Source organism: Saccopteryx bilineata, chromosome 6, assembly GCF_036850765.1.
Source record: "Saccopteryx bilineata isolate mSacBil1 chromosome 6, mSacBil1_pri_phased_curated, whole genome shotgun sequence".
Lineage (NCBI taxonomy): Eukaryota > Metazoa > Chordata > Mammalia > Chiroptera > Emballonuridae > Saccopteryx > Saccopteryx bilineata.
The window spans coordinates 123316327-123332966 of NC_089495.1; the positions used below are offsets into that span (position 1 = coordinate 123316327).

The 16640-nt window shown below is 43.1% G+C and overlaps 1 protein-coding gene across 4 annotated transcripts in view; it reads right to left on the minus strand.

Annotated features, from left to right (window-relative positions):
• Positions 1-16640, minus strand: part of RNF157 (ring finger protein 157) — a 95168-nt gene that overhangs the window by 65382 nt on the left and 13146 nt on the right. For 3 of the 4 annotated variants that reach the window (XM_066236625.1, XM_066236628.1, XM_066236627.1), the window contains exon 2: positions 2592-2710. In XM_066236625.1, coding sequence (XP_066092722.1) covers positions 2592-2710 — 119 coding nt within the window. Of the gene's footprint in view, positions 1-2591; positions 2711-16640 lie in introns of those variants that run through there. The other variant, XM_066236629.1, reaches the window with a different exon arrangement.

Genomic DNA, 16640 nt, shown 5'->3' on the forward strand with positions numbered 1-16640 from the left:
GAAAACTTCCCCAGGTCATTGACCTGTCTGTAAATCAACCCTATTCCCCACTGACACCAGGAAAAGTCAGAAACCTCTGGAGGCAACAGAGCCCCACCTTCCTTTCACACTGTGGTTCTCCATCAGGAAATGTCCACTGCCACCAGACTGGTCTCCTTACTTGTTCCAAGGAGGAACAAACCATGCCAACGTCAGTCATGTCTCCCCAGCACCTAGTAACTGGGACACAGCAGTCACTCAGTAAATGCTTGCCCATTCAACAAAAACGTAAACGCTTTTAGGCCTGTGCACTGTGCCTGTTCCTGGAAAGCCCCTTCCCCACCCCACTGCTGACAGTCCAGCCATTCTTTTTTTTTTTTTTAAGTATTTTTTATTTTATTTTATTTATTAATGTTTAGAAAGAGGGAGACAGAGAGAGAGAGAAGGGGGAGGAGCAGGAAGCATCAACTCCCATATGTGCCTTGACCAGGCAAGCCCAAGGTTTCGAACCGGCGACCTCAGTGTTCCAGGTTGACGCTTTATCCCACTGTGCCACCACAGGTCAGGCCAGTCCAGCCATTCTTGAAGACTCACTAACTGCCTGCCACACAAGAACCAGGGCAATCTGCCCTCGACTTCTCCTCTCCTGCTTTTATTCCTACAGAATCCAATCACTTTGGACCTTTATTGCCATCTAGACATTTCCTGTTCATAGGTTCTGTCTACCTGACTAAACTGGAAGTTTCTAGAGCAGGGGTTGGAAATCTATGGCTCACAAGCCAGATGTGGCTCTTTTGATGGCTGCATCTGGCTCACAAATCTTTAATAAAAATAATAACAACGTTAAAAATATAAAACATTCTCATGTATTACAATCCATTCATTTCCTACCGCTCATGTTCATGGTTGCGGGTGGCTAAAGCCAATCACAGCTGTCCTCCAGGACAACACCAAATTTTTATTGGATAATGTGTAACGTACACAAGTCGTTGTATGGTTCTCACGGAATTACATTTTAAAATATGTGGCGTTCATGGCTCTCTCAGCCAAAAAGCTTCCTGACCCCTAGTGTAGAGGAAGGCAGGTTATTTTGAAGCAATGAGAAGAGTGGAAAGAAAGGTTACTGATCTATGGCCTGGTAGACCTAGTTATGTGACTTTGGGGAAATTTTATATGAAACACTAAGAACAGTGCCTGGCACATAATGTTCTTCATCTTCTGGAACCTCTGTCTCTCACTTACAAAACAGGATTAATAATAAATAACTCCTCTAACAGGTGAGCCTTTATGAAGATTAGAAGTAGTGTCCAAAGTCTCTAGGACCTTCCTTAGTGTCTCAATAGCTGCTGTTATTGCAAAGATTCATCCGGCTGCAGAGCAGAAGCTCCATAAAAGTTTATGGAGTCTGACCAGGCGGTGGTGCAGTGGATAGAGCGTTGGACTGGGATGACGAGGACCCTGGTTCGGGACCCTGAGGTCGCCGGCTTGAATGAGGGCTCATCTGGTTTGAGCGAGGACTCACCAGCTTGGACCCAAGGTCGCTGGCTCAAGCGGGGGGTTACTCGGTTTGCTGAAGGCCCGCGGTGAAGGCACATATGAGAAAGCAATGAACAACTAAGGTGTCGCAATGCACAACGAGGAGCTAGTGATTGGTGCTTCTCATCTCTCTGTTCCTGTCTGTCTGTCCCTGTCTGTCCCTCTCTCTCTGTCTCTGTAAAAAAAAAAAAAAAGTTTATGGAACAAGTTGAAGGAACTGAGAGAGACACAGCCTAACATCAACTCAGATGTCCAGGGCAACCTTTCCATTGTTCATTCAAGAAATCTTTAGTAAGGGCTATCATTACATCCAGGCTTTGTTCTAGGTGCTAGGATGTGACAGTAAAAACAACCCTGTGAAATTCACATTCTAAAGCAGGGGTCCCCAAACTACGGCCCGCGGGCCACATGTGGCCCCCTGAGGCCATTTATCTGGCCCCCGCCGCACTTCCGGAAGGGGCACCTCTTTTATTGGTGGTCAGTGAGAGGAGCATAGTTCCCATTGAAATACTGGTCAGTTGGTTGATTTAAATTTACTTGTTCTTTATTTTAAATATTGTATTTGTTCCTGTTTTGTTTTTTTACTTTAAAATAAGATCTGGGCAGTGTGCATAGGGATTTGTTCATAGTTTTTTTTATAGTCTGGCCCTCCAATGGTCTGAGGGACAGTGAACTGGCCCCCTGTGTAAAAAGTTTGGGGGCCCCTGTTCTAAAGGGAAAGGTAGATAATAAACACAGGGCGGGACAGAGAAATAAAAACTTATATGGTATTAAGTGCCATGAAGGAGAAAAGAGGCTAGAAGAAAGCCAGCTAGAGGGAATGAGGGAGGGCTGTCTGCAGAGTTGGCACTTAGGCAGAGGTCTGAATCCATGGGGAGATGGCCTCACTCTCAGGCAGATGCTGGTAGCCTTTCCGGCTCAGCTTGTACTACCATAGGCCCAGCTCCACCAGAGAGACATCCGTCTGCCTCCTAGGACCCTGCTCAGCTCAAACCAAGCTACAAACACTGCAAAAGCCGCGACTGTCGGAAAAGGATGCTCGGCCCCATGTGGAAGTAAACGGATCACAGCCATACCGCCACTGGCCTGTTCCCCAGGAAGTTCAGGTCGCTGTTCTCTCCAAACAGGTAACCTTCAGGGTGAGCTGAGTCAAACTTCTCTCCTCCCATAATGAAGTGGCTGGCAAAATAGCTTCCTAGAGAGGGAGAGACAGAAAGGTCAGATGTATCCAATAAAACTAAGCACAGTGAAAGCATCGATTCAAAAAAAAAATGTTAGCCCTTCAAACAAATAATCAGAGCAATTGCTAACTCCAGGAGAGCTTTCTTCTCTTGGTTTGGAACAATGGCACAAAATAAGCAAAATCACAGCAATGAGAATTCAATATACCAAACGTAGATCACTGTTTTCCTTTTAACATTCTTAAGGCAATCTTTACCATGATCTGTCTCTAATACCATGAGCCAAAACACCAGAAGACCTATGATGCATCAATGAACATATACATGTGTTCTATTCCTGATTTCTTTCCCTCAAACTCAAAGTGGCTATTCTCTGTCCTCCATGTATTCAGGAATCCTAACCACAGAGATCAGCACAAAAAGAGACACACACATTCCTTCACCCAGAATTTCATAAGCCAGCCTGTGCCTACACACAGAAGTCTCAGTGCCCCCTGACACCATGTGTATAACCCTCCATAATCCTCTATGATGGAGGCTCTTCATTTCTCCCATGTGCCTTAAAATTGATTGTTTCACAGGAAAATAAGAATTTAAGTAACACAGCTGGCCCTGACTCGGCCTACCAATTGCTACACAGACTATGGAGTTTAACTGGACAACAGTTTAGGGCTATGAAAGAAAGATACACACAGGCATATCCTCAGCCTCAAATCCATTAACCATGCTAATGGCCAAAGCTGCGGAGGCCCTCTTGGCTTAACACGACAGTGAGATGCAATCGAGAGTCAGGGGTCAGACTCCCCACCACTTCCTTCAGACAGCTCCAGGAGCTATGTCAGGATGTCAGGCCCTGACAGTCTCCGGGGAACTCAGGTGACACTGCAGATTCCATCTGGGAATACTTGCCAGCTTTGATGATTAAACAAATGCCTCTTAGCCCAAACTTCCCCACCTTACTTGTGCCATAAAGATACGCTATCCAAAGTGAAGGACTCACATCATAGTAAACTTGATCAATGCTCTCATGCACCCCAATTCTTGGATTTATACAAGAGAAACCATGCAACAGCCGAAGGCTCCTGTATGTGTTATATCAGTGAGGGCAGAGATGAAACTCTCTAAATCAGTTTCAGCTTCTGTTGAGGGTTTACAGCAAACCGAAAAAAAAAATGAGTTTGAACATTTTCAGCTTGTGAAGAAGCCATGGGAATGAAGACGAGGAAGGAAATTTTAACAGAAAAACTGAACCAGATTTTCAGTTTTGGGATTTTCTACCCATGGAGCTTTAGTCTAGAAACACTTTATAGACAAAACAATGTGGATAAAGTCGCTCACCACAAAGTGAGGCAATTGTTTAATTAAACAACAAGAAAACATTCTTTGAGAACCACAGCGGCCAAAATCAAAGCAATCATTGAGTGACTCTTGAAAGTCACTCATCAAACCTAAAAACACAGAGCAGCCATCTGCTGAGATGTGACTATGCAACTCATCATTTAGGAAAGCTTAATTATCAATTATTTATGTCCAGCACTTGAAAGCCCTGTTTTCCAAGTGCATAATTTATAGAGTGGGAAGGTGCCTGGTTGCCTTAAGTAGAAGCAGTCATCTCAAATAATTCAAGCCATTTACAGTTAACCCTTCATGAAATATATTTTCCATGCATTAAAAATTATATAGGCCCTGGCTGGTTGGCTCAGTGGTAGAGCATCGGCCTGGCGTGCAGAAGTCCCGGGTTCGATTCCCGGGCAGGGCACACAGGAGAAGCGCCCATCTGCTTCTCCACCCCTCCCCCTATCCTTCCTCTCTGTCTCTCTCTTCCCCTCCCAAAGCCAAGGCTTCATTGGAGCAAAGATGGCCCGGGCGCTGGGGATGGCTCCTTGGCCTCTGCCCCAGGCGCTAGAGTGGCTCTGGTCTCGACAGAGCGAAGCCCCGGAGGGGCAGAGCATCGCCCCCTGGTGGGCAGAGCGTTGCCCCCTGGTGGGCGTGCCGGGTGGATCCGGTCGGGCGCATGCGGGAGTCTGTCTGACTGTCTATCCCTGTTTCCAGCTTCAGAAAAATACAAAAAAAAAATAAATTATATATATATATATTTTATACATTAGGTGAAATTAGAAAAGTTAAAGATTTTACATGGATGGATGGCTTGTCCAAATTGTGACTAAATAAGGGTGAGAAGCACTTTGGTGCCTGGGGCACGCTGAGTTGTCAGTACCTGTGAGCAATCTGGTGAGGGATGTGAGGACAATGACATGCAGATAATCAGCTTACAGGATCTCAGCAGGGGAACAGCACTAATGGCTTGGGGGTAAGGGGCAGGGTAAAGGGTTAAAAAAGGTGCCATGCCCTGGCCGGTTGGCTCAGCGGTAGAGCGTCGGCCTAGCGTGCGGAGGACCCGGGTTCGATTCTGGCCAGGGCACACAGGAGAAGCGCCCATTTGCTTCTCCACCCCTCCGCCACGCCTTCCTCTCTGTCTCTCTCTTCCCCTCCCGCAGCCAAGGCTCCATTGGAGCAGAGATGGCCCCGGCGCTGGGGATGGCTCCTTGGCCTCTGCCCCAGGCGCTCAAGTGGCTCTGGTCGCAACATGGCGATGCCCAGGATGGGCAGAGCATCGTCCCCTGGTGGGCAGAGCGTCGCCCCATGGTGGGCATACCGGGTGGATCCCGGTCGGGCGCATGCGGGAGTCTGTCTGACTGTCTCTTCCTGTTTCCAGCTTCAGAAAAATGAAAAAAAAAAAAAAAAAAAGGTGCCAGGTTTCTATTGGAAATGGCCCCCCTTTTTGCCATAATATTAAAGGAAAAGTAATGATCAAGAACATATATTCTTTTTTTGTTTGTTTGGTATGGAGTCTTCAAAATCTGTCATGAAATAAGCCAATCAGAGAAAGACAAATACCATATGATCTCACTTATATGTGGAATCTAATGAACAAAATAAATGAACAAACAAAATAGAAACATTCATAGATACCAAAAATAAAGTGACAGCTGTCAGAGGGGAAGGGGTTTGGGTGGCTGGGTGAAAAAGGTGAAGGGATTAAGGGAAAAAAACCTCACAGACACAGACAACAGTATGGTGGTTACCAGAGAAAGGGGGAAGGGGAGGCAGAAGAGGGTACAGGGGGGACAATGGTGATGGAGGGAGACTTGACTTGGGGTGGTGAGCACAATGTAATATACAGATGATGTATTATAGAATTGTATACCTGAAACCTATGTAATTTTATTAACCATTGTCACCCTTCCAAAAAAGTGATAATCCAACTCTACTCTATGAGAAGTAACCCCACTGTTCACAATTGGTTTGGGCCTTCCAGATTTTCCTACACACATATAAACATATATATGCAGGCTTTCTGTTTTGCTTTATTTTGTTTTTTAATTTAGTTGAGATATTACACACAGGGTGGGACAAAAGTAGGTTTATAGTTACAAGTATTATTTACTATATTACTTTTCAAACAAGCAACTATAAACTTATTTTTGCCTCACCCTGTATATTGATCTGCAAGTTGATTTTTTTGCCTAATGTACTTAGGCATCTTACCATGTCCAAACTTTGGATCAGCACCCTTGCTCTTACTATGTAATGATAACCTCATATTGAGGGCTTGCTCAACACCAGCACTGTACTGAATGATAGGTACCACACAACAACCCTCTATGGTAGAGATTACCAATTTTTTATTTTAAAAATCTATTGATTTTAGAGAGAGAGAGATCAATTTGTTGTTCCACTTATTTGTGTATGTTTATGAATTCATTGGTTGATTCTGGTATGTGGCCTAACCAGGGATCAAACCAACAAAACCACCTTGGTATATTTGGAGGATGCTTTAACTAACTGAGCTACCAGGCCAGGACCAAGTTATTTTAATTTTTTGAGCTTTGATTTCTTTATTTGTAAAATGGAGACAATAATATTTCTTTAAAAGGGGGGGGATTTTTGTTGGGATTAACACATATGCAGCTGGCTAGATGCTGTGGGCAAATGATAAATGTTGGCTTCTCCTTCCTCACACTGGACTTCTAAACCTTTGTCTATCATCTTTCCTTCGAATGAGTTTCAGTCCAAATCTTTAACAACCTACCCTAGCTTTTCATCTGGATATCTCATCTTTGCCTAAAACTCAATGAATAACCTTTTCTTCTGGAAGGAGATGGAATAAAGAGTTGTGTTTTTTTTAAATTTTGTATTTTTTGTATTTTTCTGAAGTTGGAAACGGAGAGACAGTCAGACAGACTCCTGCATGTGCCCGACCGGGATCCACCCGGCATGCCCACCAGGAGGTGATGCTCTGTCTATCTGGGGCGTTGCTCTGTTGCAACCAGAGCCACTCTAGCACCTGAGGCAGAGGCCACAGGACCATCCTCAGCGCCCGGACAAACTTTGCTCCAATGGAGCCTTGGCTGTGGGAGGGGAAGGGAAAGACAGAGAGGAAGGAGAGGGGGAGGGGTGGAGAAGCAGATGGGCTCTTCTCCTGTGTGCCCTGGCCGGGAATCGAACCCGGGACTCCTGCACGTCAGGCCGACATTCTACCACTGAGTCAACCGGCCAGGGCTGGAATAAAGAGTATTTTATCTTAAGAGCTGGCTCCAGAACTCCTCTTAAGAAGGCAAGACTTTTTTTCTTTTTTTAAATTTACCTTATTAAGCCCTTTAGAACAGAGAGCCGCACCAAGGGCATGGCACTTTTGTTGCTTCTTGATAGAACTTAAACTGCTCTGTAATTTGTTTTTCTTAGAGGGAGGAGTGAAGAGTCAAAAAAAAAAAAAAAAGAGCTGTCTGACCTGTGGTGGCGCAGTGGATAAAGTGTCGACCTGGAACGCTGAGGTCGCCTCTTCAAAACCCTGCACTTGTCTGGTCAAGGCACAATGGGAGTTAATGCTTTCTGCTCCTCTCCCTTCTCTCTCTCTCTCTCTCTCCCTCACTCTCTCTCCTCTCTAAAAAATGAATAAAAATAAATAAAGATAATTTTTTTAAAGGAGAGTTAATGGGAAAGAGACATTAAGACAGAGAAAGGCTGGGATAGGAGCTGTAGGTAGCAGAACTCTGTCACTGAAGTCCAGTTTAGGGTAATGATACTAACTGTTCTTTCTTTGTATTTCTGCAATGTAAGCCCAACTTCATTTCCCTCCACAAATCTCTAGTAGAAGCTACACTTTGGCTACTTTCTGTGAATGAGATTTTTTGGAGAAATTGAAGAATGAACTGATGTGCTGGCTGGAGCTCAGGAGCCACGTGGTCATACCATCAGCCACTGGGAATTCCCAGAAATCTTGGCAGGGGCAGAAGTCTGGATGCCACGATTTGGAGGAATAGGTGTATTTTTATGTGTCTAATTTGCCTAGATCTTGAAGAACAGTAAAACCCCAGCTGACATTTGGGACTCAGTTGAAAAGCAGTATCTGCTCCAGAGTTCCAATTTCTGTCAATGGTGCCTCACTTCGCTGGTCGCTCCTATCATAGTCATGAAAGCTACAAAAATACTGAATTGTGTGCTTTGTGTAAAACTGCCTCATCAAGACCTCAGCCCTCTCCAAGCTATATGATAGTGGGTATTCGGGGAATGAATGGTTCCCTAGCAAATCTTTTTTTTTTTTTTTTAATTTATTCATTTTAGACAGGGGAGAGAGACATAGAGAGAGAAGGGGGGGGAGGAGCTGGAAGCATCAACTCCCATTATGTGCCTTGACCAGGCAAGCCCAGGGTTTCGAACCGGCGACCTCAGCATTTCCAGGTCAACGCTTTATCCACTGCGCCACCACAGGTCAGGCCCTAGCAAATCTTTATGTGTCTAGTCTTTTCCCCTTACAGCCTATCCCTCTAAAAGTTAAATCTTTCTTAGGACAACATGTGGTTCTTCTCAATTTTGGCTGCTACTTACCTTCTAAATTTATTTCTCTCTACCTTTATAGAACTCTTTGCCTCAGCCATCTATTCGTGATTCTCTAAGTCCATCAAGAACATTGGCAACCTTTAGGCCATTACTAATACGATTCTCTGCACCAGACTGTTTGAGTTCTATACTGCCTTCAAAGTCATCTGTCCCCAAGAACCCCACCCCTTAGTGATTAAGCTCTTCTCTATTTTATTAAATTGCATAACGCTCTCTGTACTGTTTTTTTTTAAGACTTATTTATTGATTTTACAGAGCGGGGTGTGGAAGAAGTATTAACTCATAGTTGTTTTACTTTAGTTGTTCATTGATTGCTTGTTGTATGTGCCTGACAGGTCAAGCCCAGGGTTTCAAAACAGCAAGCTCAGTGTTCCAGGCCCATGTGCTATCCACTGCGCCACCACAAGCCAGGCCACTCTGTATTGTTTTTTAAAAGTTTAATTGAGGTATAAAATACACAGCATATTCCCTCAGGTTTGTTTACAACTAGTCCTCACTCCCATCTCCAGCCTTAGGCAAATTCTGTTCAGCTTTCTATCTCTGTGATTTTGCCTTTTTTAGCTGTTTCATCTAGTTGGGCTCATACAATATGTAGTCTTGAATTTAGCTACTTTCACTTAGCATACTGTTTTTAGGTTAATCCATATTTTGTAGTTCAACCTTTTAAACTGATGAATAGTATTTCATAGTATAAATACACCACCTTTTATTGAAGCAGTCACCAATCATTGAACATTTGGATTATTTCCAGTTCTTTGACTAACAGGAACAATGCTGCTATAAAAATTTGCACACGTCTCATATGAATGTTGTATGTCTTCATTTCTTTTGATAGGCATAGGAGTGGAATTCCTGGACCATATGAAAATTTTATGTCTAAGGTTTTAAGAAACTGCCACTCTTTTCCGAAGTGTTCATGCCATTTTACATTCCCCACAACAATGAGAACCCAAATTTCTCTGCACTCTTACCAACACTTTATATTGTCTGTCATTTTTATTTTAGCTACCCTAGTGGTTGTGAAGTGCTATCTCGTTGTAGGGTTTTTGTTTTTGTTTTGTATTTTTCCGAAGTTAGAAATGGGGAGGTGGTCAAACAGACTCCCGCATGCACCTGACCGGAATCCACCCCGCATGCCCACCAGGGGGTTATGTTATGTCCACCTGGGGCATTGCTCCATTGCCACTGAAGCATTCTAGCGCCTGAGGTGGAGACCATGGAGCCATCCTCAGCGCCCAGGCCAACTTTGCTCCAGTGGAGCCTTGGATGAGGGAGGGAAAGAATGGAGAAGCTAATGGGCGCTTCTCCTGTGTGCCCTGGCCGGAAATCAAACCCAGGACTTCCACACGCCAGGGTGACGCTCTACCACTGAGTCAACCGGTCAGGGCTCGTAGTTTTAATTGTACCTCCCTTATTACTACTGATGTTGAGCATCTTCCTATGTGTTTATTAGCCATTCTCATAACTTCTTTGGTGATATGTCTAATCAATTCTTTCTGTCATTTAACTGTGTTGTCTTCTTAACCTTGAGTTGTAAAAGTTCTTGGTATTCTAGCTACAAATTCTTTATCTACATGATTTGTAAATATTTTCTTTCAGAGAATGGCTTGCCTTTTCATCTTCTCATTGTCTTTTGAAGCAGAAACATTTTCAATTTTGAAGAAATCCAAATTATCAGTTTTTTTCTTTTATGAATTATGCTTTTAGTGTATCAAAAAACTCTTAGTCCAATTTGAATCAATTAAATGTTTTCTCTTATATCTTCTCATAGTCTTAAAGTTTTAGCTCTTCTATTTAGGTTTATGGCCCATTGTAAAAATCAGCTTTATTGAGATATAATTCACATACTGTACAATCACCCATTTAAAGGGTACAATATGATGGGTTTTTAGTATATTCAGAGTTATGCAACTACTCACCACTATCTAATTTTAGAACATTTTCATTACTCTAATAAGAAACCTATTAACAGTCACTCCTCATTTCCCACTTCCCCAGCCACTGGCAGTCAGAAACCTACTTACTGTTTCTATCTTCTAAACATTTCTTATAAATGGGATTATACAATATATATATATCTGGTTGCTTTGACTTAGCATTAGTGTTTTTTAAGGTTCATCCATGTTGTAGCAGATATCAATACTTCATTTGTTTTTATTGGTAAGTAATATCCTATTGTGTGGATTTATTACATTTTACTTAGCAGTTGTTTTATTCATCAGTTGATGCACTTTTAGGTTATTTCCACCTTTTAGCTATTGCGAATAAAGCTGCTATGAATAAACATTTGTGTACGTGTTTTTTGTTTGTTTGTTTTGTTTTTTTTCTGAAGCTGGAAATGGGGAGAGACAGTCAGACAGACTCCCACATGCGCCCGACCGGGATCCACCCGGCACGCCCACCAGGGGGCGACGCTCTGCCCACCAGGGGGCGATGCTCTGCCCCTCCGGGGCGTCGCTCTGCCGTGACCAGAGCCACTCTAGCACCTGGGGCAGAGGCCAAGGGGCCGTCCCCAGCGCCCGAGCCATCTTTGCTCCAATGGAGCCTCGCTGCGGGAGGGGAAGAGAGAGACAGAGAGGAAGGAGAGGGGGAGGGGTGGAGAAGCAGATGGGCGCTTCTCCTGTGTGCCCTGGCCAGGAATAGAACCCGGGACCCCTTGCACGCCAGGCCAACGCTCTACCACTGAGCCAACCGGCCAGGGCCATTAGTGTACGTGTTTTGGTGTGGGTTTTTTTCATTTTTCTTGGACAGACAGACAGACAGACACACACACACACACACACACACACACACACAGAATTGCTGAGTCATTATTTTTTATTATAGCCATCCTAGTGGCTATAAAGTGGTATCTATTTTATTTTATTTATTTTTTAAAATTTTTTTACAGAGACAGAGAGTGAGTCAGAGAGGGATAGACAAGGACAGACAGACAGGAATGGAGAGAGATGAGAAGCATCAATCATCAGTCTTTCATTGTGCATTGCAACACCTTAGTTGTTCATTGACTGCTCTCTCATATGTGCCTTGACCGTGAGCCTTCAGCAGACCAAGTAGCCCCTTGCTGGAGCCAAGGACCCTGGGTTCAAGCTGGTGGGCTTTTGCTCAAACCAGATGAGCCCGCGCTCAAGCTGGCGACCTCGGGGTCTCGAACCTGGGTCCTCTGCATCCCAATCCGACACTCTATCCACTGCGCCACCGCCTGGTCAGGCTAAAGTGGTATCTAATTGTAGTTTTCTTTTTTTTTTTTGACAGAGACAGAGAGAGAGTCAGAGAGAGGGACAGATAGGGACAGACAGACAGGAAGGGAGAGAGATGAGAAGCATCAATTCTTCATTGTGGCACCTTAGTTGTTCATTGATTACTTTCTCATATGTGCCTTGACCAGGGGGCTACAGCAGAGCAAGTGAACTCTTGCTCAAGCCAGAGACCTTGGGCTTCAAGCCAGCAACCTTTGGGCTCAAGCCAGAGACCATGGGGTCATGTCTACGATCCCACACTAAAGCCAGCAACTCCACGCTCAAGCTGGTGAGCCTGCGCTCAAGCTGGTGACCTTGGGGTTTCCAACCTGGGTCCTCTGCGTGGCAGTCTGATACTCTACTCACTGCACCACTGCCTGGTCAGATTCTAATTGTAGTTTTAATTTGCATTTCCAAATGGCTAATAGTGTTGAACATCTTTTCATGTGCATATTGTCAATTTGCATATCTTTTTTAGATAAAGTCTATTTAAGACCTTTGCTCCTTTGTTTACTTATTTTTGTTATGGAATTATACAAGTTCTTTACATACTCTAGATATAAATACCTTATCATGTGTATGATTTGCAAATATTTTCTCCCATTCTGTGAGTTGTGCTTTCATTCTATGATCCATTTTGAGTTTATTTCTAGTGATGTGAAGAAAGGGTCTAAACTCACTTCTTGCTGGTTAATATCCCATTGTCCCAGCACCTTTCCCTGTTGAACTGTCCTGGCACTTTTGTCAAAATCACCTGACCATCTATCTATGTGAGGACTTATTTCTGGCTTGCTCTTCTGTTGCATTGATCTGTATGCCTTCCATGGTGTTAGTACCACACAGTCTTGATTACTGTGGTTTTATACTGAGTTTGGAAATGGGGCAGTGAAAGTCCTCCCACTTTGTTCTTCCTTTTCAAAACTGTTTCCAGATAATCTAGGTCCCTTGCATGTACATATAAATTTTAAGATAAGCTGGTCAATTTTGTAAAAAAAAAATCTGTTAGGATTTTTGCAGATATATCCTCAATTGTTAGATCAATTTGGAGAGCACTGGCAGCTTGACAATAATGAGTGTTCTAAACCAGGAACATGAAATGTCAATTTATTTAGATCTTTCTAAACATTTTTAGTTAAAGCATCAATCTTGGCAACATTTTAGAATTTTTACTGAGTAAGTTTTCTGCTTCTCATTTAAATTTATCCCTACAAATTTTATTCTTTTTGATGGTATGGGAATGAAATTGTTTTAAGATTATTATTCTATATAAAAACATAATTGAGCCTGACCAGGCAGTGGCACAGTGGATGGAGCGTCGGACTGGGATGCAGAGGACCCAGGTTCGAGACCCCGAGGTCACCAACTTGAGCGCGGGCTCATCTGGTTTGAGCAAAAGCCCACCAGCTTGAACCCAGGGTCGCTGGCTCCAGCAGGGGGTTACTCAGTCTGCTGAAGGCCCACGGTCAAGGCACATATGAGAAAGCAATCAATGAACAACTAAGGTGTTGCAACGCACAACTGAAAAATGAATGATTGATGCTTCTCATCTCTCTCCATTCCTGTCTGTCTGTCCCTGTCTATCCCTCTCTCTGACTCACTGTCACTGTAAAAAATAATTTAATTAATTAATTTAAAAATACTATTGATTTTTGTATATTGCTCACATATCAGCAAACTTCTAACTCATTTATTAGTTCTATTAGGTTTGTGTGTATGTGTAATCCTTGGTGTTTTCTATATACAGGATCATGTCACCTGTGAATACAGTTTTACTTCTTCCTTTACAATCTGAATGACTTAAAAAATTTTTTTAAGTGTCTGCTTGTTTTGCCTACTGCACTAGTTAGCATCTCTAGGCAATAATAAATGGCAAATTCACATATCATTTCCTTGTTCCTGATCTTCGCAGGAAAGCATTTTGTATTTCATCACTGAGTATGATGCTATGGGCTTTTCATAGATGCCCTTATCTGGTTGAGGAAGTTTTTTCTATTGGTCAGTTTTTATTAATTGATGGGTATTGAATTTTGTCAAATGTTTTGTCTGTACCTTTTTTTTTTTCCAGAGACAGAGAGACAGAGTCAGAGAGAGAGAGAGAGAGAGAGAGAGAGAGAGAGATAGGGACAGACAGGAATGGAGAGAGAGATGAGAAGCATTAATCATTAGTTTTTCGTTGCGACAGCTTAGTTCAGGGGTCCCCAAACTTTTTTTTTTTTTTTTACAGAGGCAGAGATAGACAGGGACAGACAGACAGGAACGGAGAGAGATGAGAAGCATCAATCATCAGTTTCGACTCCTTAGTTGTTCATTGATTGCTTTCTCACATGTGCCTTGACCACGGGCCTTCAGCAGACCGAGTAACCCCATGCTGGAACCAGCGACCTTGGGTCTAAGCTGGTGAGCTCTTTGCTCAAGCCAGATGAGCCCGCGCTCAAGCTGGCGACCTCGGGGTCTCGAACCTGGGTCCTTCCGCATCCCAGTCCGATGCTCTATCCACTGCGCCACCACCTGGTCAGGCGGTCCCCAAACTTTTTACACAAGGGGCCAGTTCACTGTCCCTCAGACCGTTGAAGGGCCGGACTATAAAAAAAAACTATGAACAAATCCCTATGCACACTGCACATATCTTATTTTAAAGTAAAAAACAAAACGGGAACAAATACAATATTTAAAATAAAGAACAAGTAAATTTAAATCAACAAACTGACCAGTATTTCAATGGGAACTATGCTCCTCTCACTGACCACCAATGAAAGAGATGCCCCTTCCGGAAGTGCTGCGAGGGCCAGATAAATGGCCTCAGGGGGCCGCATGTGGCCCGCGGGCCGTAGTTTGGGGACCCCTGCCTTAGTTGTTCATTGATTGCTTTCTCATATGTGCCTTAACTGAGGGCCTTCAGCAGACCGAGTAACTCTTTGCTCGAGCTAGCGACCTTGGGTCCAAGCTGGTGAGCTTTTGCTCAAACCATAAAAGCCCACGCTCAAGCTGGAAGCTGGCGACCTCGGGGTCTCGAACCTGGGTCTTCTGCATCCCAGTCCGACGCTTTATCCACTGCACCACCACCTGGTCAGGCTTGTCTGTACCTATTAAGACAATCATGTTGAGTTTTTTTTTCCTTTATTCTACTAATGTAGTATATTAACATTGATTGACTTTTCAGGTATTAAACCAACCTTGCTTTCCGGAGATCATTTGGTCATGGTACATTCTGTATTCTTATCTCATAATGCATGCCTTTTGCCTCTGACACTAGATGATAAGCTCTGAAATTTTGTAAGGAGCATAATTTTTTAATAATTTTTAAAGACTATAAGTTTGGGTTTTTAAAATATATATTTCCATAGCACAAGCACTCTTTCAGCAACTAAAAATTTGAGCTTAGCTTTTATGTAGCAAGAATAATTAGTGAAAATGGAAGCCACTATGTCAAATTTTATGTGTTAGCACGGCTAGGCTCTGCTGCTGGCCTAGGATAAACACTAGTCTAGATGTTGCTGGGAGAGTAGTATACCTATAATCAACTGACTTTTAAGTAAAAGAGATAACCCCTTGATCATGTGGGTGAGCTTCATCCAATCAGTTGAAGGCCTTAAAAGAGCAAAAACTGAGATTCCCTGGGGAAGAAATTCTGCCTCAAGACTGTAACATAGAAATCCTGCCTGAGTTTTTTGTCTGCCAGCCTGTACTACAGATATCAGACTCAAGACTACAATATCAACTGATGTCTGAGTTGTCAACTTACTGGACTGCCCTACAAATTTCAGACATCCCAGCCCCCACAATCACAGAGCCAATAAATCTTATATACATACATACACATATATACATACATATATAATACATACATACATATATATACACATACATATATTTTCTCTGGAGAACCTGACTCATATACCCACCAAATACCTTGTGGGTTTTTTGGTTTTTTGGTTTCTTTTAGAGAGAGAGGAAGGAAGAGAGAAAAGCATTACCTCATTGCTTCACTTAGTTGTGCATTGATTGCTTCTCATATGTGCCCTTATTGGGATGTGGCGTTGGGTTTGAGGCAGCAGATTTGGGATTGAGCTGGCAACTCTGGACTCGAGCCAGTGACCTCAGATTTTAACTGGCGACCTGGGAACTCTGGGCCCTTGAGTTATTAATACTCCTTCTGTGTCCCACATCATGAATTACAAGTTGATTTAGGGGCTTCTATCCTGCTGCTCACCATAGGCATAAAACTCACTGGGCACAGGTTCAGAATCCATATACTGGTGCATAGCACAATGCATGATACAGAGCAGGTGCTTACAATGTGCATTAATGATAATAAAAAGAAATGGAAAAGAGATACTAAAGAACAAAAGAACACAACTGTCATCATTCAAGGAAATCAAAGGCCCTAAATCTTAAGTCAAAATCAGATATGAAAGCAATCAGTCTGCTCTCAATGAAGCAAAGTACAAACAAAAAAAAAAAACAACTCTGGAATTTTCAAAAGTAAGAGAATTACCACCTTTTAAGTGTTTAAAAAATAATAATAGCATTTGACTTCTAGATCTCGATGACTTAATTAAACAGAGTGACATTTTGTTTTTCTCTGGTATTAAACATATTTACTGGCCCTGTCCAGTTGGTTCAGTGGATAGAGCATCAGCCTGGCATGCTGATGTCCCAAGTTTGATCCCCAGTCAGGGCACACATGAAAGATGACCATCTACTTCTCTTGCCCTCCCTCTCCCTCTTCTCTCTCTTCTTTTTGTCCTTTCGCAACCAGTGGCTCAACTGGTTCGAGCATTGGACCCAGGTGCTGAGGATAGCT